We start from the raw sequence: 20699 nt of genomic DNA on the forward strand, positions 1-20699 counted from the left end.
GTTTAAAATTTCCCAAAAGTTTTAATGCCCTAAAAAGTATTGCATATTTCCAAATGAGTAATGTTGTTTAGATATTATTACCATATGATCCGTGATGTCGATCAGTTTGATAATAATAAGAATTGAAACTGCCAATAATTATCCTTAACTCCAGCATATCCAGTTTAGAGGTGAGTAGATCAATGTAAGAAATTTTTTCAGTAAATATTGACGATAGAGAGCCATAAATTTTAAATATTTCTCATATTTAAAAATATTAATTTTAAAATAGTCTTTAATATTGAATAGGTCTGCTTTGGGTTTTATGTAAAATTTAAGGAATTTTTTTATGAAAAATTTTGAGATATAAACAAATTTTGAGACAATTTAAAATAGCTGCTTTAATGCTGAAATGAAAATTTGTGTGATAATGAGAATTGGATTCGTTATTTTGACAATTTTCTTATTTTAAACTAGAGAAAATTTGACAAGAAGGTTCAGGCACTAACTACATATATATTTTACAGAACTGGTATCTAAATTGGCTGGAATATATGTTCATAGGGACTGTATATGTTCACAGGGACTCTTTGTCTGCAGACTCTAAAAGCTGTACCAGGTTAATTTTTGGTTGCTTTAAGCTCATTTATTTCTTATGATTTTTTTCAAAAAGCTTCAGAAAAAGGAGAGAACACTACAAAGCAGCAAGAAAAAAACGGTGATACTGACAGCAAAGTGGTGGACAAGAATAACGAGTGGCCTCTATTGGTATCAGAAACATTGCTGGCAATCCACAGAGGCCAGCGCAAGCCAACCACCATCACAGTTACTACACTGGATGCAGACTTCATTGAAAAGGTTAATGCCCTTGTTGCTTGCAGTAGTGGTCTTTGAATGTCAAATAGTATAAATAGTTGTTATATGGGTTTGCTCAAATGTTGATATAAGTTTTTTGTGATTATTCAAAAAGATATTGAAGTCTAAGTGATTAAACTTGAAAATGGTTGTACTTGGTAGTAACTTTATCTCATGAAGTGCAGCATTGCAATTAATTGTGAAACCATGGATTTTTTTGCATTTCTGAACCATGTTTTGTTGTAAATGGTATCAGGTTGAAAATGGTATCAATATCTAGTGATTTGCACTTGCATATGTATGCAGTATATGCATTTTTATACTGAGTTCCTTGTTCTTTACAACACTTCTCTTTAACTTCACTTCTTGTTTGTTTGTCTGTCTGTCTGTCTGTCTGTCTGTCTGCTACAAATCTTTTAATCAAAATTTAACACACTTCTACTTATCCTATCGATCTAAAAATTTGCACACTTGTGTAAAGTTGGAGACAATGCATGAATCAAATGACAAAATAAATGATTATAGAAATTAAAAAAATTTCAACATTAAAAAAATTGAATAAATAATTTTGTCAGCTACAAATCTTATAACTGACATTTGACACACTTTTACCTGTCCAATTGATCTGAAATTTTGCACACTTGTGTGAAGTCGGAGGCAATGCATGAATCAATTGACAGAATAAATAATTAAAGAAAATTATATATTAAAAGAATTGAAAAATTCATTTTTTTAATATTCGAAAATAAAATGAGAAATTCATTGTACATCTGTAACATTGGAGACACTGGATTCTTTAGAAGTGTTGTCTTTAAAAAGTAATTTTTAAATGTATAGGTATTATTTTAATTTCATTTCAGGTGCATCTGTTGATAATATTTTCTACAATTTAAATGTACAATTCAGTTGTAAATATTCACGTGATTATCTCTATAAACAGGAGATGTCAGCAGTAGAGCAGGGTGGGAGGAAGCCTCAGGATGATGGTGAAGATGATAATGAAGGAGAAGCAGAAGATTTCACCAGACATGAGAACAACCATCTTTCTGAAAATGAAACTGGAGAGAGTAATAAAGATTCCCTAGGTGCTCTCCTTTCTTGCTCAGGAAGCAAAGAGTCAACCCCTGCTGCATCCAGCAGCAAAGAAGGTGCAGGACAACAGAAATGCTATTGACAGTTATGTTTAAGTGTGCAAGATTTGTTTGTAACTTAAAATTAGCTTTAGTGCTTGATTTCTAAGAAAATGGTCAAGCTGGAACTTGGCTTGTATTTTTAGCTGCTTGCTTCTGATATGAAATGTGTTCTACTACTACTCGTGTGACTTGGTTTAGTATCAAAGTTCTTGAAAAAAAATTGTTGGCTGTAATAGTATCCATTTTTCTTGTTGGCAGATTCTATAAGATTCAGAATCAGGGCAAGTAGGTCTGACCATTTAATTAGGTAGTTTATTGCAGCATTCTGGTGGTTACTTTGGAAGTTTTCGATTTCTCACATGATTGTTTGAGGTCCTGACTGTTTATTTATTTATTATTATTGTTGTTGTTGTTGTTGCTGTTGTTTTCTAAGTACCGGAAATTGAACTGACCTTTCTTTATTTTTATTTTATTTAAAACATTGGAATATGATTTGATTCAGGCACTCCCGGCCCAAGTGACGATGCCAGTCAAGCAAGCGGTGCAAGCACCAAAAACAGCTCAAGAACTGGCCATCGAATTCCCTTCCTCTCTGGCAACCCTACTGTTGACATCACTCGCGGTATCCTCCACCTTTATAAACAAAAGTAAGTTGCAAACATTTATATACAGACTTGCCTGTCTTTCAATTAGTATTCCAAAAGAGTCTACTGAATACGAGCTACTGCTCACTAAATGCTGTTGCTAATATTTCTGAGTAACCTTAATTGGTGGTTTCTTGGTAGAATTAAGTTTTTGTACAATTATAATCATATGCTTGATCCTTGTACTTTTTATGGAAAAAACATCTTCCTTATTTTCAAGATTCTTTCCATGATGTACGTATACCTATACAAAAAATGAGTTTTATTCGTGTAAATGGACTTTTTAGCACCAAGACGCCACCATCAGTTAGAAATACAGGTATCTTACTGTGTGATTCTTCTATCACTATTTTGATATATATTCTATCAATGTAAAAATACTTTTCCAGCACAAAGACGCCACTTTCAGCAGGAGAAGAGCGGCCGTCGCTGGTGTGCATGCTGTCGGTGCCGTCCTCGCACACCATACACGACCTGCTGCAGTTCACTGCCCCCTGCTACTCCGGTGTGCTCAGCATGAGAGTCATCCGAGATTCATCCCCGAATCACTTCATGGTGCTCATCAACTTCCGCTCGCAGGTTAGTGACCGATAACTCTACAAATATTATTTTGGTCATCAATTTTTGATTGCAGATGTGTGATCAATAATAATTCCAATAATATATCAGTCATCAAATTTCACTCGCAAGTGAGTGACTAATATTATTAATATTTTCTCAGTCAAATCTTGCTTGCATCTACGTGAGTCTTACCAAAAATCTCTGTAAAATCTTGCCATCTCAATTATAGGGAAACGTTGCGGGAGTGGATTAAGCAAGGAGTTGAAAATCATAACATATATTTCTATTTTTTTGAAATATGGAACATTTGAAAACGGAAGAATTAATCTACATGATTTACGATCATTTTGGACTACACAGGTCGCGGCCTGTACACTACCGCAAAATGGGGTAGCTTTGACCACTTTTTTTTTCAAAACTATGCCATTTTTTTACTAGATAAGTTAAACTTAAATTGAAACATGCAAAATACAGGTCTATACTCTAGCTTTACTCACCATAAATTGCTGGCTCCTGCCTTTCATAGTTTTGATGTAATTTCAAAAAAAGTGATGGTCTTTGTTACCCCAGCTCTTGGGGTTTCTTTGACCGGGTGGTAAAATCAATATTATTTTTTGGTAAAATAACTCCAAATAACTCCAGGTTGTGGTGCATTGTAGTAGAACTCTTCTAGTTACATATACAAAAGACAAATTTTAGGAAAGTGTCATAGTTTGCAAATGGGGGGCGCCGCCCCTCAATGGGCGAAATGTGACCACCTAATGGCAGCCGTGACGGGGTAACATTGACCGGTTTGGAAATTAAATATATAAGACTGTAGAGTCTGAAACATAAATAAAAAAACATTAATAGGTGTATCAAACATAAAATATGTTATATAGGTACCTATGGTAATTTTAACTTAATTTCCAAGCCGGTCAATGTTACCCCGTCACGGCTGCCATTAGGTGGTCAAAGTTCCCCCATTGGGGGGCGGCGCCCCCCATTTGCAAACTATGACACTTTCCTAAAATTTGTCTTTTGCATATGCAACTAGAAGAATTCTACTACAATGCATCAAAACCTGGAGTTATTTTACCAGAAAATAAAAAAATTGGAGGGGGTGCTCCGACAGGCTTTAAATAATAGCTCTTTTTCGTGGGTCACATTATTAATTTTTTAACCTATTAGATATGCAAACTTTTTAAATCTTTCTATTGTGCTACGTAGCCCCAGTATTAGGCCTTCGATGGCCATTGACAAAATTCTTCCATGTCAAATCGTTTTTGAGTTTTTGGGGTTTTTGTTAAAAAAATGAAAAGTGGTCAAAGTTACCCCGCCGGTCAAAGTAACCCCATTTTACAGTATAGTTTAAAACATAATGAATAAATTTTCTTTGACGGCTGCTGGTCCGATTGATGAAACACTGTAATTCAATTTTATATGTTCTTTCTTTAGCAGTTTCTATCTCACTTTTTTGGATAACTACATTCAATATGTGAAAAGTGTCATTCAATAATCCTAGGTAGCATGGTATTACTTTTCATACCTATTTTATCCTGTATACCAGACAGAAGCTGACGAATTCTACACGAACTTTAACGAGAAGCCATACAACAGCCTCGAGCCTGACAACCTCTGCCGCCTCGCGTACGTGTCTCGAGTTGAGACCACCACTGAGAGCAAGGATGGCGGCCTCCCCATACCAGGCGAGTGCGGAAATTTCTTCACAGGAACAGCGCCAATTAAATGTTCATCCTCGATGAACATTACCGTATTTCACTTGATTCGATGTCTGTTTTGTGTAACATCACAAGGCCCAAGGTAAAATTTAAACATAATGGATAAAAGTTGTTATATGTCTATGAAATTAATAAATGCTACTCGTCTTCACTCGATATCATTAATGTGAATCATCTTAGGCCTACAATAATTCTATTGATGTTGAGTATGAACATATATGAGGCCTAGCACTAAATATATCCTTTGAGTGATGCTAATGATGCATTTTAGGACCACTTACGAATAACTAATTTATGCGCAGAAGAATCAGTATCATTTTTATGCATTCAATGAGTATTCTTTTTTAAATCCTACCCTGTGCTGTTAAATCCTCCTCTGATGTTTCGTGATCCTCACAATCCATGTCAGGATAGTTATGCGATCATTAAAAGTTTTCAAATCTAATGTTTCTCTTATCACAAAAAAAAAAACCTGAAAAAGAAATCAATTCATATTGAATTATTTGAACAAATTTTGGCTGGCAGACTTAGTCGCCCGCACTGAGACGAACGATTTCAGTGTTTCTTGTTGTACAATAGCTTTTAGATGTTGTGCAATAGCTTTTAGATGATCATGTTGTGCAATAGCTTTTAGATGTTGTGCAATAGCTTTTAGATGTTGTGCAATAGCTTTTAGATGTTGTGCAATAGCTTTTAGATGTTTTACAATAGCTTTTATATGTTGTACAATTGCCCTTAGATGTTGTAAAATAGCTTTTCGATGTTGTACAATAGCTTTTAGATGTTGTACAGTAGCTTTTTTTTTAGAACAGCGGCAGGTAACGCGCCTTTATATCGCGCAGGACACACGGAGCTGCCGACCTGCCCTGTGTGTCTGGAGCGCATGGATGAGAGCGTCGACGGCGTCCTTACGATTCTCTGCAACCACTCGTTCCATGGCGAGTGCCTGGCCAAGTGGGGTGACAGCAGGTCAGTTCTGGCTTCTGTCCTATTAGGCATATACAGTAAATAATTGGTATAAATAGCAAGGAGTGTGCCAAGGATGTAGTGTCAGAAGCCGTACTATCAAAAATAGTCACGAGTTTTAACTCTGCTGGCCAATAACTGACGGTTTAGCAAGCTCAACTTGCCAATCATAGAAAAGAAATCAGCGTATATGTGTACTTAAGGCGCTTCTTGCACTTTGGGCGCTATGTATACATGAGCAAGTTATGATAGTCCGGCTCCATATCATCTGATAGTCCAGGCTGACCATATACTTGACAACGGATTAAGGGTACGACGGAACGGTCGTGCCGAGTATACACCGTTTTTCTTGGTCTTTCTTTTATTTTTGATAAATCCAATTGTTTGAAAAATATTACCAACATTTTGTTCGACTACATTCGTGAAATATTTGATAATCTATTAGTTGTAAGCCTTTTCAACAATATAAATTATTAATACAAATTAAAATTTAAAATTTTTTTACTTTGAATGAACTAAGATAATGAAATATCGTGCAAATTCCAAGTTGATATGCCTTTAACAAATTATTACCTATAGAACTTTATCGCAGGCCTGCATATCTTTCAATTAGAGAAACTACCTGAAACCACTGCACAATTCTAGCAGTTTACCTAAATCTTGCTACTATCAGGATGTGTTATAAATATTTTGATCGAGTTGTGTAAATTCAAAGAGTATTTAATTTCTTGTGGTTTTGGCAGTTGTCCAGTGTGCCGCTACTGCCAGACGGTGGAGGCGGCAGAAGACCAGGTGTGCTCGCAGTGCGGTGCTCGAGAATCATTGTGGATCTGCCTCATATGTGGGCATGTGGGCTGCGGTCGTTATGTTGGTGGCCATGCTAACAGGTCAGATTTAATTTTAAACCTTTTTATACAAGTTCAACTTCTACCATATTGAGAACTTTAACGTAGTGGTAACAATTGAGAAGGGTAATGTAGAACGATGAACATTGGCATATAGTTGCGTGTTTTTCAGGATTCAATGTGGGTCTTACGTGGAATAACTTTAATATAATTCTGTTATTTAATATTATTAAAATTGATATTAATTTTTGATATTAGTTATTTTTCAATTTTTTTCTACGTGATTCAACACATGATTATTTATGACTATTGTGCAGACATTTCGTGGAAACGAATCACTTGTTCAGCATGCAGCTAGGCAACAACAGAGTGTGGGACTACGTCAGAGACAACTACGTGCACAGACTCCTGCAGAGCGAGGGTGATGGCAAGGTGCGCGAATTTTCTTCAACTATTTAAATTTCTTGTCCTAAGTTCAAGCTAAAGCCATTTTCTCAAATGTATTTTGTTAATGCTTTGACAAAAATAATCTGTACAGATAATCTTCTTAGAATCTTTCAATAAAGCCAATGTGATCACTGCTGCCATTTCTATACAAGTTGACGGATTGTAGTTTCTAGTTAGTATGGTGACAAAGAAATATCGTTATGTGCAGATGGTGTCTTACGAACGTGTTGGTGATGGTGAAGGCGTGTGTGGTGGTGGCGACTTCGACAGCAACGGTGGAGGCGGCGGCAGTGATTGCAGTGCCAAAGATGATCTGCAGCTTGGGGGCGAGGAGAAATTGTCATCTATTCAGTTGGAGTACACGCACTTACTGTCATCTCAACTTGAAACGCAACGACAGTATTTTGAGGATAGAATGACTGAGCTCGCCAGCACTGCATCTCTCGAGGTCAGACATTATTTTCTTGTGTCTTTTGCCATTCATTATTGATGAGCCCCCCCCCGTGCCATCTCGTCCTTGTCGTGGGGGGGGGCTTGCGTGTCTCGATGAGACCCGAGGCTGTACGGCCTCAGATGCAATCATGGCCGGGTGGCTCGGGTGGAGAGTCCAGACTAACAGAGATGGCAAAACGCCCTTTTCGGAAACGGCCTGGCTCTCAAATGGACACGCGATGACCCTATGCACTTGCACCACCGCCTTTAGCGAGACTATAATCGCACCTTGCCATCACCTAGACTAAGCCTCACTAAACTTACGCTGGAGTTGATACATGAAGTCGGAGCGGACCCTCGCTCCATGAGCAGGGAATCTACCGCCCAGCCCCTGCGCCTAAAATGGATCAGGCTATAAGCCTTGGAGACGGAAGAGACCAAACATCTTTGACGTAGCTGAAGACCTCACCTCCGGCGCGAAATAGATTCGCTATCTGAAGCGCTAGTAAATCTTTTACTACTACTACTACATTGATGAGCCCCAGTTGGTAGCTGTTCCAATAGTTTTAACACAGGCCACACAAACACCTTATTTAGTTAGTCTGAACACCTTATTTAATTCCCTTTGTTTTGTATTAGAATCCGATTCGTTAGCATTTTGTTACTAAGAGCTGCAAGGCGAGTAGCGAAAGAAATAATAAATTACCTTAATGGTATAATATAAAATCGAAAAATACTCATCCTAAAATCCGGTACTTAGGACGTCTCGTGCAATTTTTATTTGAAATTAGAAATAATGCTTGATGTTGCGTTGATAAATCCTACTCAATCGAAACGTATCGATTTGCTCCATTCAACAGGCAGACGAGATACGATCTGTAGCTCAACAGCTGCGAGATGAAATCTCAGACCTGCGTTTGCAGATCACGTCCCTTACCAAGGATAAGCAGCTTGTAGACAAGCGCCTCTCCGCACTCCAAGCTAAACATAATAAGGTACGTAGGCTGCAATCTGAAACTTAGAAGCGTGGGCATCAGAAACTTGAAAGCAAAGAAAGTCGCGTAAATAAGCCATATCTAATGAAAACGTTTTGGAGACCTTATCCATTATCAGTACAAATATATTTTGAGAATACGAGAACCATCAGAAGTGGTAGTCCAAATATACTCGTAAGAGATCAAATCGTAAGTAACGAGAAAACAACTGAACACAAAAACTTATTTTTACGAAGCGGAACATCTTTTTATATTACGTTGGCGTTTTCCAGTTGCTTAGGTTGTGTTACCGGTATCTTTCACATTTATTCCGATTTTCACTGCTGATTTTACCTCTATTCCCTATAACTTTTTCAAGATGGAAATGGTATCCAAAACGTTTAGAATAAATATATGCTGAATAGACGTTGCCGTTATTTTTTAAATTCCGGGTGTGAACTTTTAAGTTAAGCAGACTAATACTGGATCAGTCACAGGGCATGTGAACTTCAATAAGAATGTGTCATAATATATCTCGTCTTTTATATTCTATTTATGAATGAAAAGCGCTACAGCCCATCTTTTTTTGTTATGTTGAAGAATGTATTAATAGCGGAGAATTGTTAAAAAGGTCTAGCATTTTTGATGGAAGGAAATGGAATCGAGTATTTCGAAAGCTACAATTGTAGTAAAATGCTTACGAATTTGATATTGTGTTATTGTAATGGTATAATTCTCTATTGGTATTATATAACCTGCTCTCCAGATGCACTCGGAGCTGGAAACTGAACAGGAGCTCAATAAAAATTTACGGCAGAGCAAAATCGAAAGTATTGGCAAATTGGAAGAGATGCGCAAGCAGCTGCTGATGAAAGATGAGGTAATCAGTTCACTTGTAGCCCTATTTGCTTATGTTTTATTCTGAATTGAACTTTCTTTCAATAGATCGACTGATTGACGTAATGGAATCTTAAGAATGAGAAATTAATCTATAATATTCAAAGCAAAAAATTTATTACATTCATGATCAATTTTGAAATTCAGCATGAAAACGCTAGTGATGTACTCGTTGCTCATCATTTATTTTGTACACGTCCAGACAATAGCGGAGCTGGAAGGTCAAGTTCGAGACCTGCTCGTGCATCTGGACGCCTCGACGTCAGTGGCAAATAACCCTGAGATGGCAGGAGCGAGCATCACGCTGCCGCCTCAGCAGCAAAATGCACGTGGCAGGGGCCGCAGAAAACGTTAAACAAATTGTCTTCACGCTGGCAAGAAATATTTTGATGAGGAAAGGAATGATATATTTTACTTTGGTTAATCAGTTCCTGACAACTTAACCTGTTCCAAGGAAATATAAATTTTTTAAAGCTCATTTGTACAAGAAATACGCTGACGAGTAATTCAAGATGGCTTACTTATTCAACTAATGTGAGTTTGGCTCAGATCTCAAATAATTTAATGGATACTAATGTAGATATCCAAGTCATTAGGAGGAGAACTTTTTATAGTGATAATTAGAATTTTTACTTAATGACTGTGATATCAATGTGTAATGAATAAACTCTACGCCTTAATTTGTTCGCAATGATTTTCGGTCTGGCACATGAAGTAATGTTGATTACTTAAAGGTTAAATGATGAGTTAATGAGCAATATTTCATATAAAGTCAACATGTATTTCGGATTGATTTTACATGCAACAGAAAAATGGCGACATTCGAATCAATGAAACGTTTCATTCACTCTTTCTCACTTCGAAGAGGTTTAGACTTCGAGCTGTTCTCTGACAGCGTCTCCCATAATATCTTCCATGAAGGCAAGAAGTTTGCGCGCTGCTTCTTCCACCGGTGCGTGGTGACTTTCGAGCGCCTCTGTGACGTACGGTAGTGTGTCGGTGAGCATCGGCTGTAACCACATTTCGCGGAACTCTTCTACCAAACTCTGCACCAATGCTAGCACACCGGCGTTCACCTGGAACCCGACCATTTGAATAAGTATGACAGCGATAAACATTTCCATTCTGCCCTTTCACTTCTTGCGTGTTTTAATGATACAGATATTATTTTTATTTCGTCAAAAAATGGAATGGAAAGTTTTATTCCTCAACGTTATGACAATTCCTTCATTCTCCTAAAATTTTTTGACTGGAGTTCAAAATATAGTCGAATTAGAAATAAAAATACGATCTCACCTCTGGATGTAGATCCTCTCTAAGCAGCAATAGCATTTTCTTGCTAAGGTCAGACCACAAGGCGTCATTGCGCGCTGCCCCGCAAAAGCTCAGAAGACATGAGCGCAGTTGGTTCTGAATTCGTTCCTTGTATGCCTCCAATCCGCCTATTGTGTTCTTCATCTGGAAATGTTAGTGCAAGAGTAAAGTGACCAGTTTTCGCTAGAGGTAGACAGGTTACAGGCAAAAAAAAAAAAACTCCCAGACATTTCAGAAATGAGCGATTTGGCAGTGGCCAAATAGTGGCCACTATTTGGCCACACTATTTGATAGTGGCCACTATCAAACAAAATTGCTAGTATGCATTAACACTTGCCTGCAGAACGATTGGATCCATAAGTAATTTGAAGCGCGTGTCGGTCGTGAAGCCGGCAGTGTCATGCCTGAAGATTTCGGTCAAGCTTGCGAGCACGTACGCCAACAGTTCACTTGCGCCAGCCTCGTCTCTGGATGCTGACTGCGTGCCATACAAACATAATTTTAACAATAGTAAGTACTGCTACCATCCTACACTAAATATAGGTAAATTATTCCACTGTAAAATGGCACTGTTCAAGTATTATACGAATCATTCTAATTGAGTAGTACGTTTCAATAATGATAAAGAGGTACAAATCTAGTTTGCCATACAGTAATTGTTTGAACAATGAAAATGTAAAAAATGTATAAAAACCTTTACCTTATTCTCCAGAACTGTTAACGCAAGGCTTTCAACTGCGTGATCAAATATTTGATCGGCCAGCCTTGCTTTGATGAAAAGCACCTGCAGAGTGCTACCCAAATGCTGCACCAATCTGTGAAAAGCAGATAGCAAAATCTACTCACTGTAATAATTAAATATGCAATAAATGTTACATAAATAATTATTAAAATAAATATGCCAGGGTGTATCATGTATTCAATATTTAACAAATTCTACCTAGGATAATCTATCATAGTTTCACTTGAACGAAATGCGACGGTTTTCAACGAAAATTATATCATGCTCGATTCGCTCATTTTTGTCGAGTATAAACAGGTGAATTAGTAAAGGACCAGCTACTGCAGCCTTCCGACATGATTTCAGCAAGGTTGGCTCCCTTAACATCTTAATGGGAAATATCGAGCAATAGGTATTTTCCGGACGCTCAGTCTCAATGCGTGCCTTCACAATAATATTAGCAAATCAATATAAATCTGACCTGTAAAGAGAAATGCGACAGCGCATCGTGTTTTGCTCATCTGCCCACGCGACAAATCTATTCAGGAGTGATAAGTTTGAAGCTTCATCTTGCCCCATGACGACTTGTGTGATAGCGTTTATAGCAGCGTCTTCAATGGCTGCCACGTCATTCGCATCCTGATCAATAAAATGGAGTTGAGTGGTAAGATGTTTCTTGTTGGAAGCCCACGTTAAGTATACTTCAGTTAACTTTAAATTAAGAAAATGTTTTATTCGTGAAACCAGGATTCAAATTTTTTAACTCTAACACAAAATATATCAGCACCATGTTATGTAAATATCACGACTAAAAATGCACTGAAGATACTCAACAACAATATAAGTTGACATTTAATAATATAATACTGTAGAAGCAGCAGAGATTCTACGATTTTCTTTCATCAATAAACAGATTCCTATAAAATTACATGAAGATCTTTAAGATTTTGTCGGCTGCCCAGAGCGCGCTCGAGCAGAGCCAGCAGTTGTGACTGATGAGTCCTCAGCGCTGACTGGTCGAAGCGCTTGACCAAATCCTTCACGAGCTCCAGCACGCCTATCACGCTGCACACTTCATGGCTGGGCCCACTACTCAATTCGTCGTATGCCTGAATAAAAGGATCTCGTTTATATATTTTTAGACAAAGAAAAAAATAGAAGTAAAATTTATATGCCAGAAATTGCCCAACATCTGTCACACTCGTGATGCAACAACAGCATGGTATCGAATGCCCAGTGAATATGCTACAAAATAAATGATTTTGAAAACGTGTAGTTTCATGAATAAGAAATTGTCAAATTATCGTAATTCACAGTCTTTTTGTATTAATCTTCAACATTATTCTCGTCACGTTCAGCTTTCTTTTCTCACAACTTACATTCAAGAGGTTAGGCAAGAGTACTTGGGGCTCAATCTTATTCTTGACGACCGTAGCGAGGGCGGAAAGCTTGGCGTGAATTTTCAGGTCTTTAGTCGACTCCTTTGCAGATAAAAGCCACGAAAGTCTGCATAGACGCACCAGCAGCTCTTGCAGATAGCGAGTTAAGAACTTTGGTGTATTCTCTATCACCTGCACATAAGGCTTAACTATACTGAAAAGTAACAACCCATTTATTGTAGATCTGATAACAATATGTTAAAAAATGTTAATTCAAACAGCTATGGGCTGCATTGCAACACGAATATTTTAATTCATCTTAAAATGATGGAATACTCGTGTATTGCAGAAACAAGCCCGAAAAAGTAGCAATAAGAGTTATAAGAGACCTTATACAGAGCAGTGGCAGCCGAGTGAGGCAAGTGGTCGGACTCGGAAGAGGGCGCGACGAGGAGGGTGAGCAGCGTGGGCATGAGACGAGGAAGCACAGCGATGCTCTCGTTGCTCACGTGCCCTATGCACTCAGCAACCACCAATATGGCTTGCATTACCACCAAACCCGTATTTTCTGGAGAAAAAAGTATACCTTACAAAATTCGGCCTCAAGTTGATTTTAAATCATACCTTGCATTCGTCAGTGTGGGTGGCTAAAAATAGCGAAAAGACAATTAGCGCGGAAAATGAGCCATCTCATTGTCTACATGAATCGTCGCACTTGTGTACTTTACATATTATTATTGTACTTGGTATATTCAAGTACTATTATTGTACTTGATATATTTACAGTTGAGATTACCAGATGAACGAATAAATAAATCTTGAACAGTTGAACAATAACCAAAATTATGTTCTGATCAAAATCTTGCGATACACGATCAACAGAACATGATTAGTAAATTATAAGTACAATACTCGCCTTGTTTTGGAATTTGGAGCACCGCGGTGTGCAACACCGGCAGCACTTCTTCAGGCTTCAGCGACGTGCCCAAGAACCGCAGCAGCAGATGCAAGACGCTCAGCGACACCTGCTTAGTGTCCTGACTCTCGGTATCGCAGCAGCCCAGACTCAGCAGCTCAGGAAGCAGCAGCAGCAAAGCTTCTGTGTCGTTCTCACTGTTCAATCAAACGAAATTGCTTCAGTGAGTATAATTCATGAAAAGTAGCTTCATTTATTAATAATTTTCGTTCAATCATTTTGGCAGCTTTTAAGAAAATAGCAATAAATTGCACAGAAATTGATCCAAATATGTATATTGCAAATGATCGATAAATAATTATCTGGCATAGATAAGAGATGCTTAATAGGTATTGTTTTACATCAACCTGATAAACTACGCATGTGCAAATCTAAACTCGGTTAAAATATGAAATCAAAACATACTATGTAAATGAATGCGGACAAAAAATTATTCAAGGCCTTCATTCGTATGATCATAAATCGAGATCAGAAAACAATATCAGACGGGCATAATTGAGTAGAACAAACATATTCACAAGCAGGCAGCTGTCTGAATTTGAATTATTATGAATCAATAACGTTTAAATAAGTCTCAATGGTAGAATCTAGACGATTTTCTAAATATTTGAATCTATTGACTCTTGATACCTTGCCTGTTGGCAAAGCTATTCGTACTTAAATGCCAGTGGCCGTACTATCAATACATCCTAAGTACACGTAGCGGCCGATTTATCCTCTATTGTCGGTGGGTTTCGTTTGAAAAGCCGATAGAAATGGGCTGACAGAGTTACAAACTATCATCTATTTTCTTAAGTACAGCCTTTGGTAACTAATTACCATCAGAAGACATAACGTTTAAAAATCTGCACTGACGTGAAGAAGGCAGCAGAAGGTAGCAGCCTTGTCCTGAGGAGCTCAAGAGAGCGCAGTTTGACGGCCGGCAGCGGCGAGCGCACGAGGAGCGACGCAACACTTAGCAGCTGCCGCGACTGCAGCACCGCACACACGCTCTCGTGGAACTCGACTATCTTGCGCTGCAGCGCCGACCAGAACTTATCTGAAAAACCCAGACCTCTGTCATCACGTTGCTTCATCAAGAATTATCCTGCTAAAAATTTAAAAGCAAATGAAATTCCGTTAAAATTCACAATATCCTTCTATGAAGATATGGTGAATTTAGACAGAATTCCTGTCTTTAAATATTTTTTTAAATATTTAGCGAGTTGGTGATTCAAGCAAACGAAGGATTATCTTGATTTTCATTCACGAAATTTTAAATTATAAAATCAACATGTCAATGACGCAGACAATAGTCCGTTCTGTTTAGAGAGCTACTTAAAAATGCAGCTTAACACTAAATAGAATTCTTTTATTTAAGAATTTGTTGTAATGAATAATTCCATCACTGAAAATATTGTAAAAACAAAGTAGTCAAGCAGGGCTCCGCAACTGGCGGCTCGTGGAACCATGAAAGAGTTTAACTCACAATTGTAAATAAGACTTAAGCTTCATTCTAGTTATATAACTGGATAAAAATAATTTTGCTGTCCACAAAGCTAAGGACGTACAATTGAATAAATACAAGACGAACCTAAATGCACCTCGAGATTATCATTTCCGAGTTACCAATGCTAGTGATTCATAAAATCGTTCCATGAAAATTTTAAAAAGTTAATTCACAAGAAGTTGATCAACGTAGTGCCTTATAATACCCGTTAATTAAAACTCAGATATTTACATATATGTTGGAAATTCACAAAACCTCTGCTTGTTCGCATGTGTAACTGACATGAAAGAGTGTCGGTGCGTTGCGTGTGCGAGATGAGGTTCGTTGTAGTGTCAAGGTATGCCGTGACAGTTGTGAGCAGCTGACAGTACGACTGCTGCAGCTTCTCCTGCTCCTTCTCTTCACTGCTCTCTGACACTGGCAGCAACTGCAGTATTCAAGTTCACTTTCATTATTGATGAGAACTTTAACTTTATGTTTATAACTTTAAAATTTCATTATTGACGAGAACTTTAAATTTATATTTATAACTTCAATTAAGTGATTGATGAGGTTTTAAATCCAAAATAATAAAGTGAACTCTGAGTTTATTTTAGTGAATCTAGAATGATTGTTCATCAAGTATTTTCTAGCTTTAATTTCAGGGTTGGAAGTACCCACCGTAGCCAGGAAAGTTTCCGAAGTGAAGAGTTGGTTGAGGAAGCCTACTGTTGTGTAGATGAAGTTACGAAGCTGCTTGCCAGATAAAGCATTAAGCTTCAGGACACTGATGAACTGATGATTCATGCTCCAATTTTTCTTGTACGAAGTCCCTGCAAGCGATTATTAAAACACATATAATTAGCGGAATAATACTAGTTAATAAATGGTTAGCATGGTACTAATACTCTCAGTTAAAGAGAGCATCAAAAATTCTCATTTCAGATCGAACGCTCTATAGGTATTATTGACTTAGTTATAATCCTCTCTCGGTCTAGTTTCCATATGTGTTCTGTAGCATGAATCTCAAGTATTACGTGTTCAATAGTTTGTCAAATCTGTCTACTTTTTCTTTAGCTTTCAGCGTTATTAGACTACATTACATCATTCAAATTAACTTTTTTGAGGAAACATCAAGAGAAACTTCCAGACTCGCACAAGCTATAGGTAGATTCACGGAATAGAGATATAACTTTGTGTAAATAAATGTATAGCAATTTCATAAGAATGGTATATAGTTTTTATTTAAATATTTTTCTTACTGAAGTCGCAATATTTAGTGAGAAATGGATACAATTTTACCTATGTCGTTGAAGTGTTTCTTTTTGATGAATATTAGAAATATTTGTTAGAAATCCATTGCTCGAAAATTTATTCAGCTGGCACATTTATTGACACACTAGACACTGCTCTCAATATTCACACCTTATAAAGGGAAACATCGGGATAGTTTGAACTGAAATAAAAAAAGAGGATATCTCACCGATATCTGTGGGCAGTGCTGTGAGGAGTGCAAGGATTTGTTGCACAGCAATAACTTGATCTCGCACTGCAAATTCTTCACAAAGACGGAGAATAAAGTTCAATTCTCCAGCTCTCTTACGACCAAGCATTGCGTCGCTCGCACCACCGCTACTGGCGTAGGAGGAGTTCAGATCACTCCTGCTCGAGCTTCTGGTGGAGGTGTCCTCTGCCAGGCGCGAGTGTCCGCTAAGCGCATAGCTCTTGACTGTAACAAATAAAAAATGATGACGGAATGATGAACGCGCAATAACTATCACTTATAAGCTCTTTTAAAGAGAATTATTATAGGAGAAATGATGACAGAAATAGGAGTCCTTGTCAGTAGAGACGCAGTAAATCATTAAGTTTACACAATTAGTTCAAATGCGTAAATAAGCTTCTGATGGTATAGCGATTCACGAAACATCATTCGTAAAGCACTATTATTTTTCAGAAAAATTACTAACAAATCGAAAGGTATGACAAAAACAAACTAGATCGTTTTTGAGCTCTGGTTACAAATATTAGAAGATAATCAGAGCTGTTACAACATCATAGTGACACTCGAGGATTGCTTGAAAAAAAAACGCGGCTACATGTATTGATGCATTGCATGTCGCTCCAGACACGATTACGCTAGAGCAGCAGTCTCCAAACCACGGCCCGCGGGCCGGTCTGCGGCTAGGTTCCATCCGGCCCGCTGAGGATATCGCGTATTTCAACATAATGTGTACAAAAAATCGAGCGTGGCGTTTATTTCTAGTTACGCATGAACATCAACGAAAAACAGTAAATTGGGGTTAATGGCCTGCTAAGGCTTCACAAAGCTTACTCTTGGCGAAAAAAGTTTGGAGGCTCCTGCGCTAGAGGGTTACAAATAAAAAATAACGTCTACAATTAATGATGATATGTGTGTAGCTTCAGCCATACTGGTGAGTGAGAGGACGAGCCAGAGGTGAGTATGGGGCTGGAGGGCGACAGTGAGCAGCTTGAAGATCATGAGGCGACGGTGCACGGAGATGTCGGGCAAGGCGTCCACAAACACCTGTACCACGTCCCCCACAGCGCAGCTGTTGCGGCTCCGCTGACAAATAAAAAGCATTGTAACATTTCAGCTCAATAGATTAATATTTATAAAGAATTTCATTCTTTCATAATAATACCATTATAAAAAATGCGACATTAAATTATTAATATTATAGATTTACATTACTATTCATATAGGATATAGAAATTCATATAGTAATATAGAGATTACATTACTATTGATAATATTATTTTCATACAGAACTGTTTTGTAAGTTCGGCAGAGTAAGTATATTCATATTTTACATTTTATATAGAAATTTTCCCTAAAAAGATGTCATTGGATGTTTACAGAAATATTCAACATTTATTTATTAGAGTGGAAACTATCAATTGAAATTGGAAATGTTCCAGCTACAGCCAAAATTTGAAATTTCCAACACCTTAATTGCCTTGCGTAATAACGATATGTGTTAAATCCTAGAACCACAATTGTCAATTTCTAGACTAAGTGAATGAAAACTATTGCGGCCTGAGTTATAAGTGAGCCAATCAGAAATAACTTCCAAGGAAAATCTGAGAACAAATTCCATTTTAAAGCAAGCCAAGGACGGAAATGAGGTGAATTTTTCATACCTGGACAAGGATGGGGACGAGGGTGTTCACTGTCGTCTCTATCACTTGATACGAAAAATGGTCATCACGCTGCAGCAGCCCTTCGCCCATGAACGTGAAGATGGTCATGAGGTTGTGTAGCACTGCGTCCTGATCACAACAACACAAAATATACTTTATGAATGTTTCTACGATAATGTTCTTTTAATTAAGGCCTTTAAACTTAAGGCATTTCTCAGGGATGCTTACAAAAGAAAAAATTGGCTTACAATAGGGCAGAATTATCAGCGTTACGTACACAAACATGATGAGAAAGTAAGATATGGACACAACATCGCACGCAAAATAAATCAAATGGCATACAAAAATTTCTGTCAAATGAAAAAATTCTGCTCAAACATTGAAATTTCTGCTCAAAAAGAAGTGAAGGCAACCAAGGGAAGAAGAGGTGGCTCACAGGATGAATGTTGGCAGCGACGGCGAGCACAAGGAAAGCCTGCCGGTGCGTGTAGGGGTCCGAGGACTGCCTGATGCACTGAACTACGGCCTCTACGTTCACGGGCACCACGCTGCTCAGCGCTGCACAACATAACACCTTCAACAAACTATCAACAAATGACTTGTTCTGAAACTGTAATTTAGAATTGAGCGGAGGAGAAGGAAAAAAAATGCCTTAGGGGACAGGTTTTTCCCTGACAACTGATGAAGCAACCAGTACCACTTAAAATGAATTAGAAAGTTGTACAATGTTAAAAATTATGTCTGAAGAAGTAGTTTTCTCTACATAAACTTGAGAATTCTTCATGCTAGTCTCATTCTTCAATCCATAGAAACTTGACCAAACAAGGAGTACACGTTCACGAGTTGTTTTAAGAATACTGGGAGCTCTGCTTTGCATAAAATGTATGACCATGATATTTTCAACATATATTACATATTGATTTCATAAACGAAATTCTCTCAGTTAATATTCATTGGTATAATTATATTCATCGCATTACCGTACATTGGTAAGACAAGTTAATTTCGAACACACATGTATTTTTCGGAGGATGGGTCAGTGTCAGTTGAATAAGATGGTGCAGGGAAGCTAGCAGCTGCTGCACTACAGGCTCTGCCAGCTGCAGCCCGAATGCGAGGCCCTCGTTGAGACACGTACAGAGCATGTCAACCAGCAGCCAAGGCTCTGACACGCCCTCCACCTCACACAGCAGCTCCAGCAGGAGGTACAAGTGACGCCAGTTGCCAGGAAGACTTGTTGGGGCCACGTCCTCCCCATCATCAGACTTGGGGGTCTCCTTCGAATCGCCCACAGATCGTCTGGCTTTCCGTAGACTCTTTTCTTGGTCTCTGATGCACGAGGGTTAATGAATACTCAACTTTATGTCATTGGAAGTCTAGCTAGTAAATTACTTATAGAAAATACAACAAAATATAGTAATCGAAAAGACCAATATAAAATAAGGTTAGCCTGAAATTGATATACTACTAACATTCCTGCAGGTCAGTCTGTGAGCCTCACATTGGCATCGGGTGCAACCTTTTAATTCAGTAAAAGAAAGAATCATTACCGCAGACGATCAAAGTACATATTTTTGAAAGATTTATTTACATTGTTTGGTAGCGAAATATCTCGACAATGTGATCTAGCAAAGAGAAATACTGCAACATTAATGGCACATGATCCTCAGCCTAGTACCGGTACCTTACTTTTTTTCCGTTGAAATGGCTAGGTGTGGGGTCAAGCAACACTTTTATTGGCTAAAAATTACTAGAATGGAAGTAAGAACAGACTATAGCACGGAATAGACAAGTTGTAGTCGATTTTATTGCTCGGAATTGTGAAAGTAGAACGAATAAATAAGCTTGAAAAAAGTAATTTTAAATCCGAGTTAAAACAAAATTAGCTGATTCACAACGATTAGAATTTAAAGCAAACAATTTCAATTGGAAGAACATGCTTACATTTTCATTCTTTTAGCTTGAGCGTCCTTGATAGAAGTGGTGGCCGTGATCAAATTGAGCTGTTGGATTTGTTCAAGGACAAATTTGGCGTGTAGGCTAACGGATTTGAGAGCCTGGTGCAGCCGTGATACCTTCCTCTGGCTGGTCCCAATGTCTGAGGCTGCAGCAGCCATCAATGACCATAATTTTCCCAGAGCTTTGGACGAGTTCAAGTGACGGAGTAATTTGTGAGAGATCACCTGCAAAATATAATAAGATAAATATCTTTGTTTCCTGAG

The 20699-nt window shown here is 37.9% G+C and overlaps 2 protein-coding genes across 2 annotated transcripts in view; one reads left to right on the forward strand and one right to left on the reverse strand.

The window, feature by feature from the left end:
• LOC108679524 (BRCA1-associated protein) lies at positions 1-10134 on the forward strand. The gene is given in 13 exon segments (XM_047885582.1): positions 1-170; positions 668-837; positions 1775-1982; positions 2470-2614; positions 3001-3190; positions 4722-4860; positions 5736-5862; positions 6603-6746; positions 7022-7136; positions 7360-7599; positions 8444-8578; positions 9324-9437; positions 9657-10134. Coding segments are annotated over 13 exon segments (1956 nt in total). The 5' UTR covers positions 1-94; the 3' UTR covers positions 9810-10134.
• The window catches only part of LOC108679523 (HEAT repeat-containing protein 1), a 19946-nt gene continuing 8801 nt past the window's right edge, over positions 9555-20699 (reverse strand). Inside the window, exons 18-35 of the mRNA XM_018168152.2 lie at positions 20422-20660; positions 19493-19806; positions 18914-19035; positions 18478-18606; positions 17746-17899; positions 16796-17041; positions 15994-16145; positions 15616-15760; positions 14700-14883; positions 13785-13981; positions 13258-13436; positions 12869-13060; positions 12419-12598; positions 11971-12128; positions 11469-11583; positions 11106-11246; positions 10751-10912; positions 9555-10530 (exon numbers count right to left, since the gene is read on the reverse strand). Of these exons, the coding sequence (XP_018023641.1) occupies positions 10324-10530; positions 10751-10912; positions 11106-11246; positions 11469-11583; positions 11971-12128; positions 12419-12598; positions 12869-13060; positions 13258-13436; positions 13785-13981; positions 14700-14883; positions 15616-15760; positions 15994-16145; positions 16796-17041; positions 17746-17899; positions 18478-18606; positions 18914-19035; positions 19493-19806; positions 20422-20660 (3216 nt within the window). The 3' untranslated portion in view covers positions 9555-10323. The remainder of the gene's footprint in view (positions 10531-10750; positions 10913-11105; positions 11247-11468; positions 11584-11970; positions 12129-12418; positions 12599-12868; positions 13061-13257; positions 13437-13784; positions 13982-14699; positions 14884-15615; positions 15761-15993; positions 16146-16795; positions 17042-17745; positions 17900-18477; positions 18607-18913; positions 19036-19492; positions 19807-20421; positions 20661-20699) is intronic.

Source organism: Hyalella azteca, unplaced genomic scaffold (assembly GCF_000764305.2).
Source record: "Hyalella azteca isolate HAZT.00-mixed unplaced genomic scaffold, Hazt_2.0.2 contig2480, whole genome shotgun sequence".
NCBI lineage: Eukaryota > Metazoa > Arthropoda > Malacostraca > Amphipoda > Hyalellidae > Hyalella > Hyalella azteca.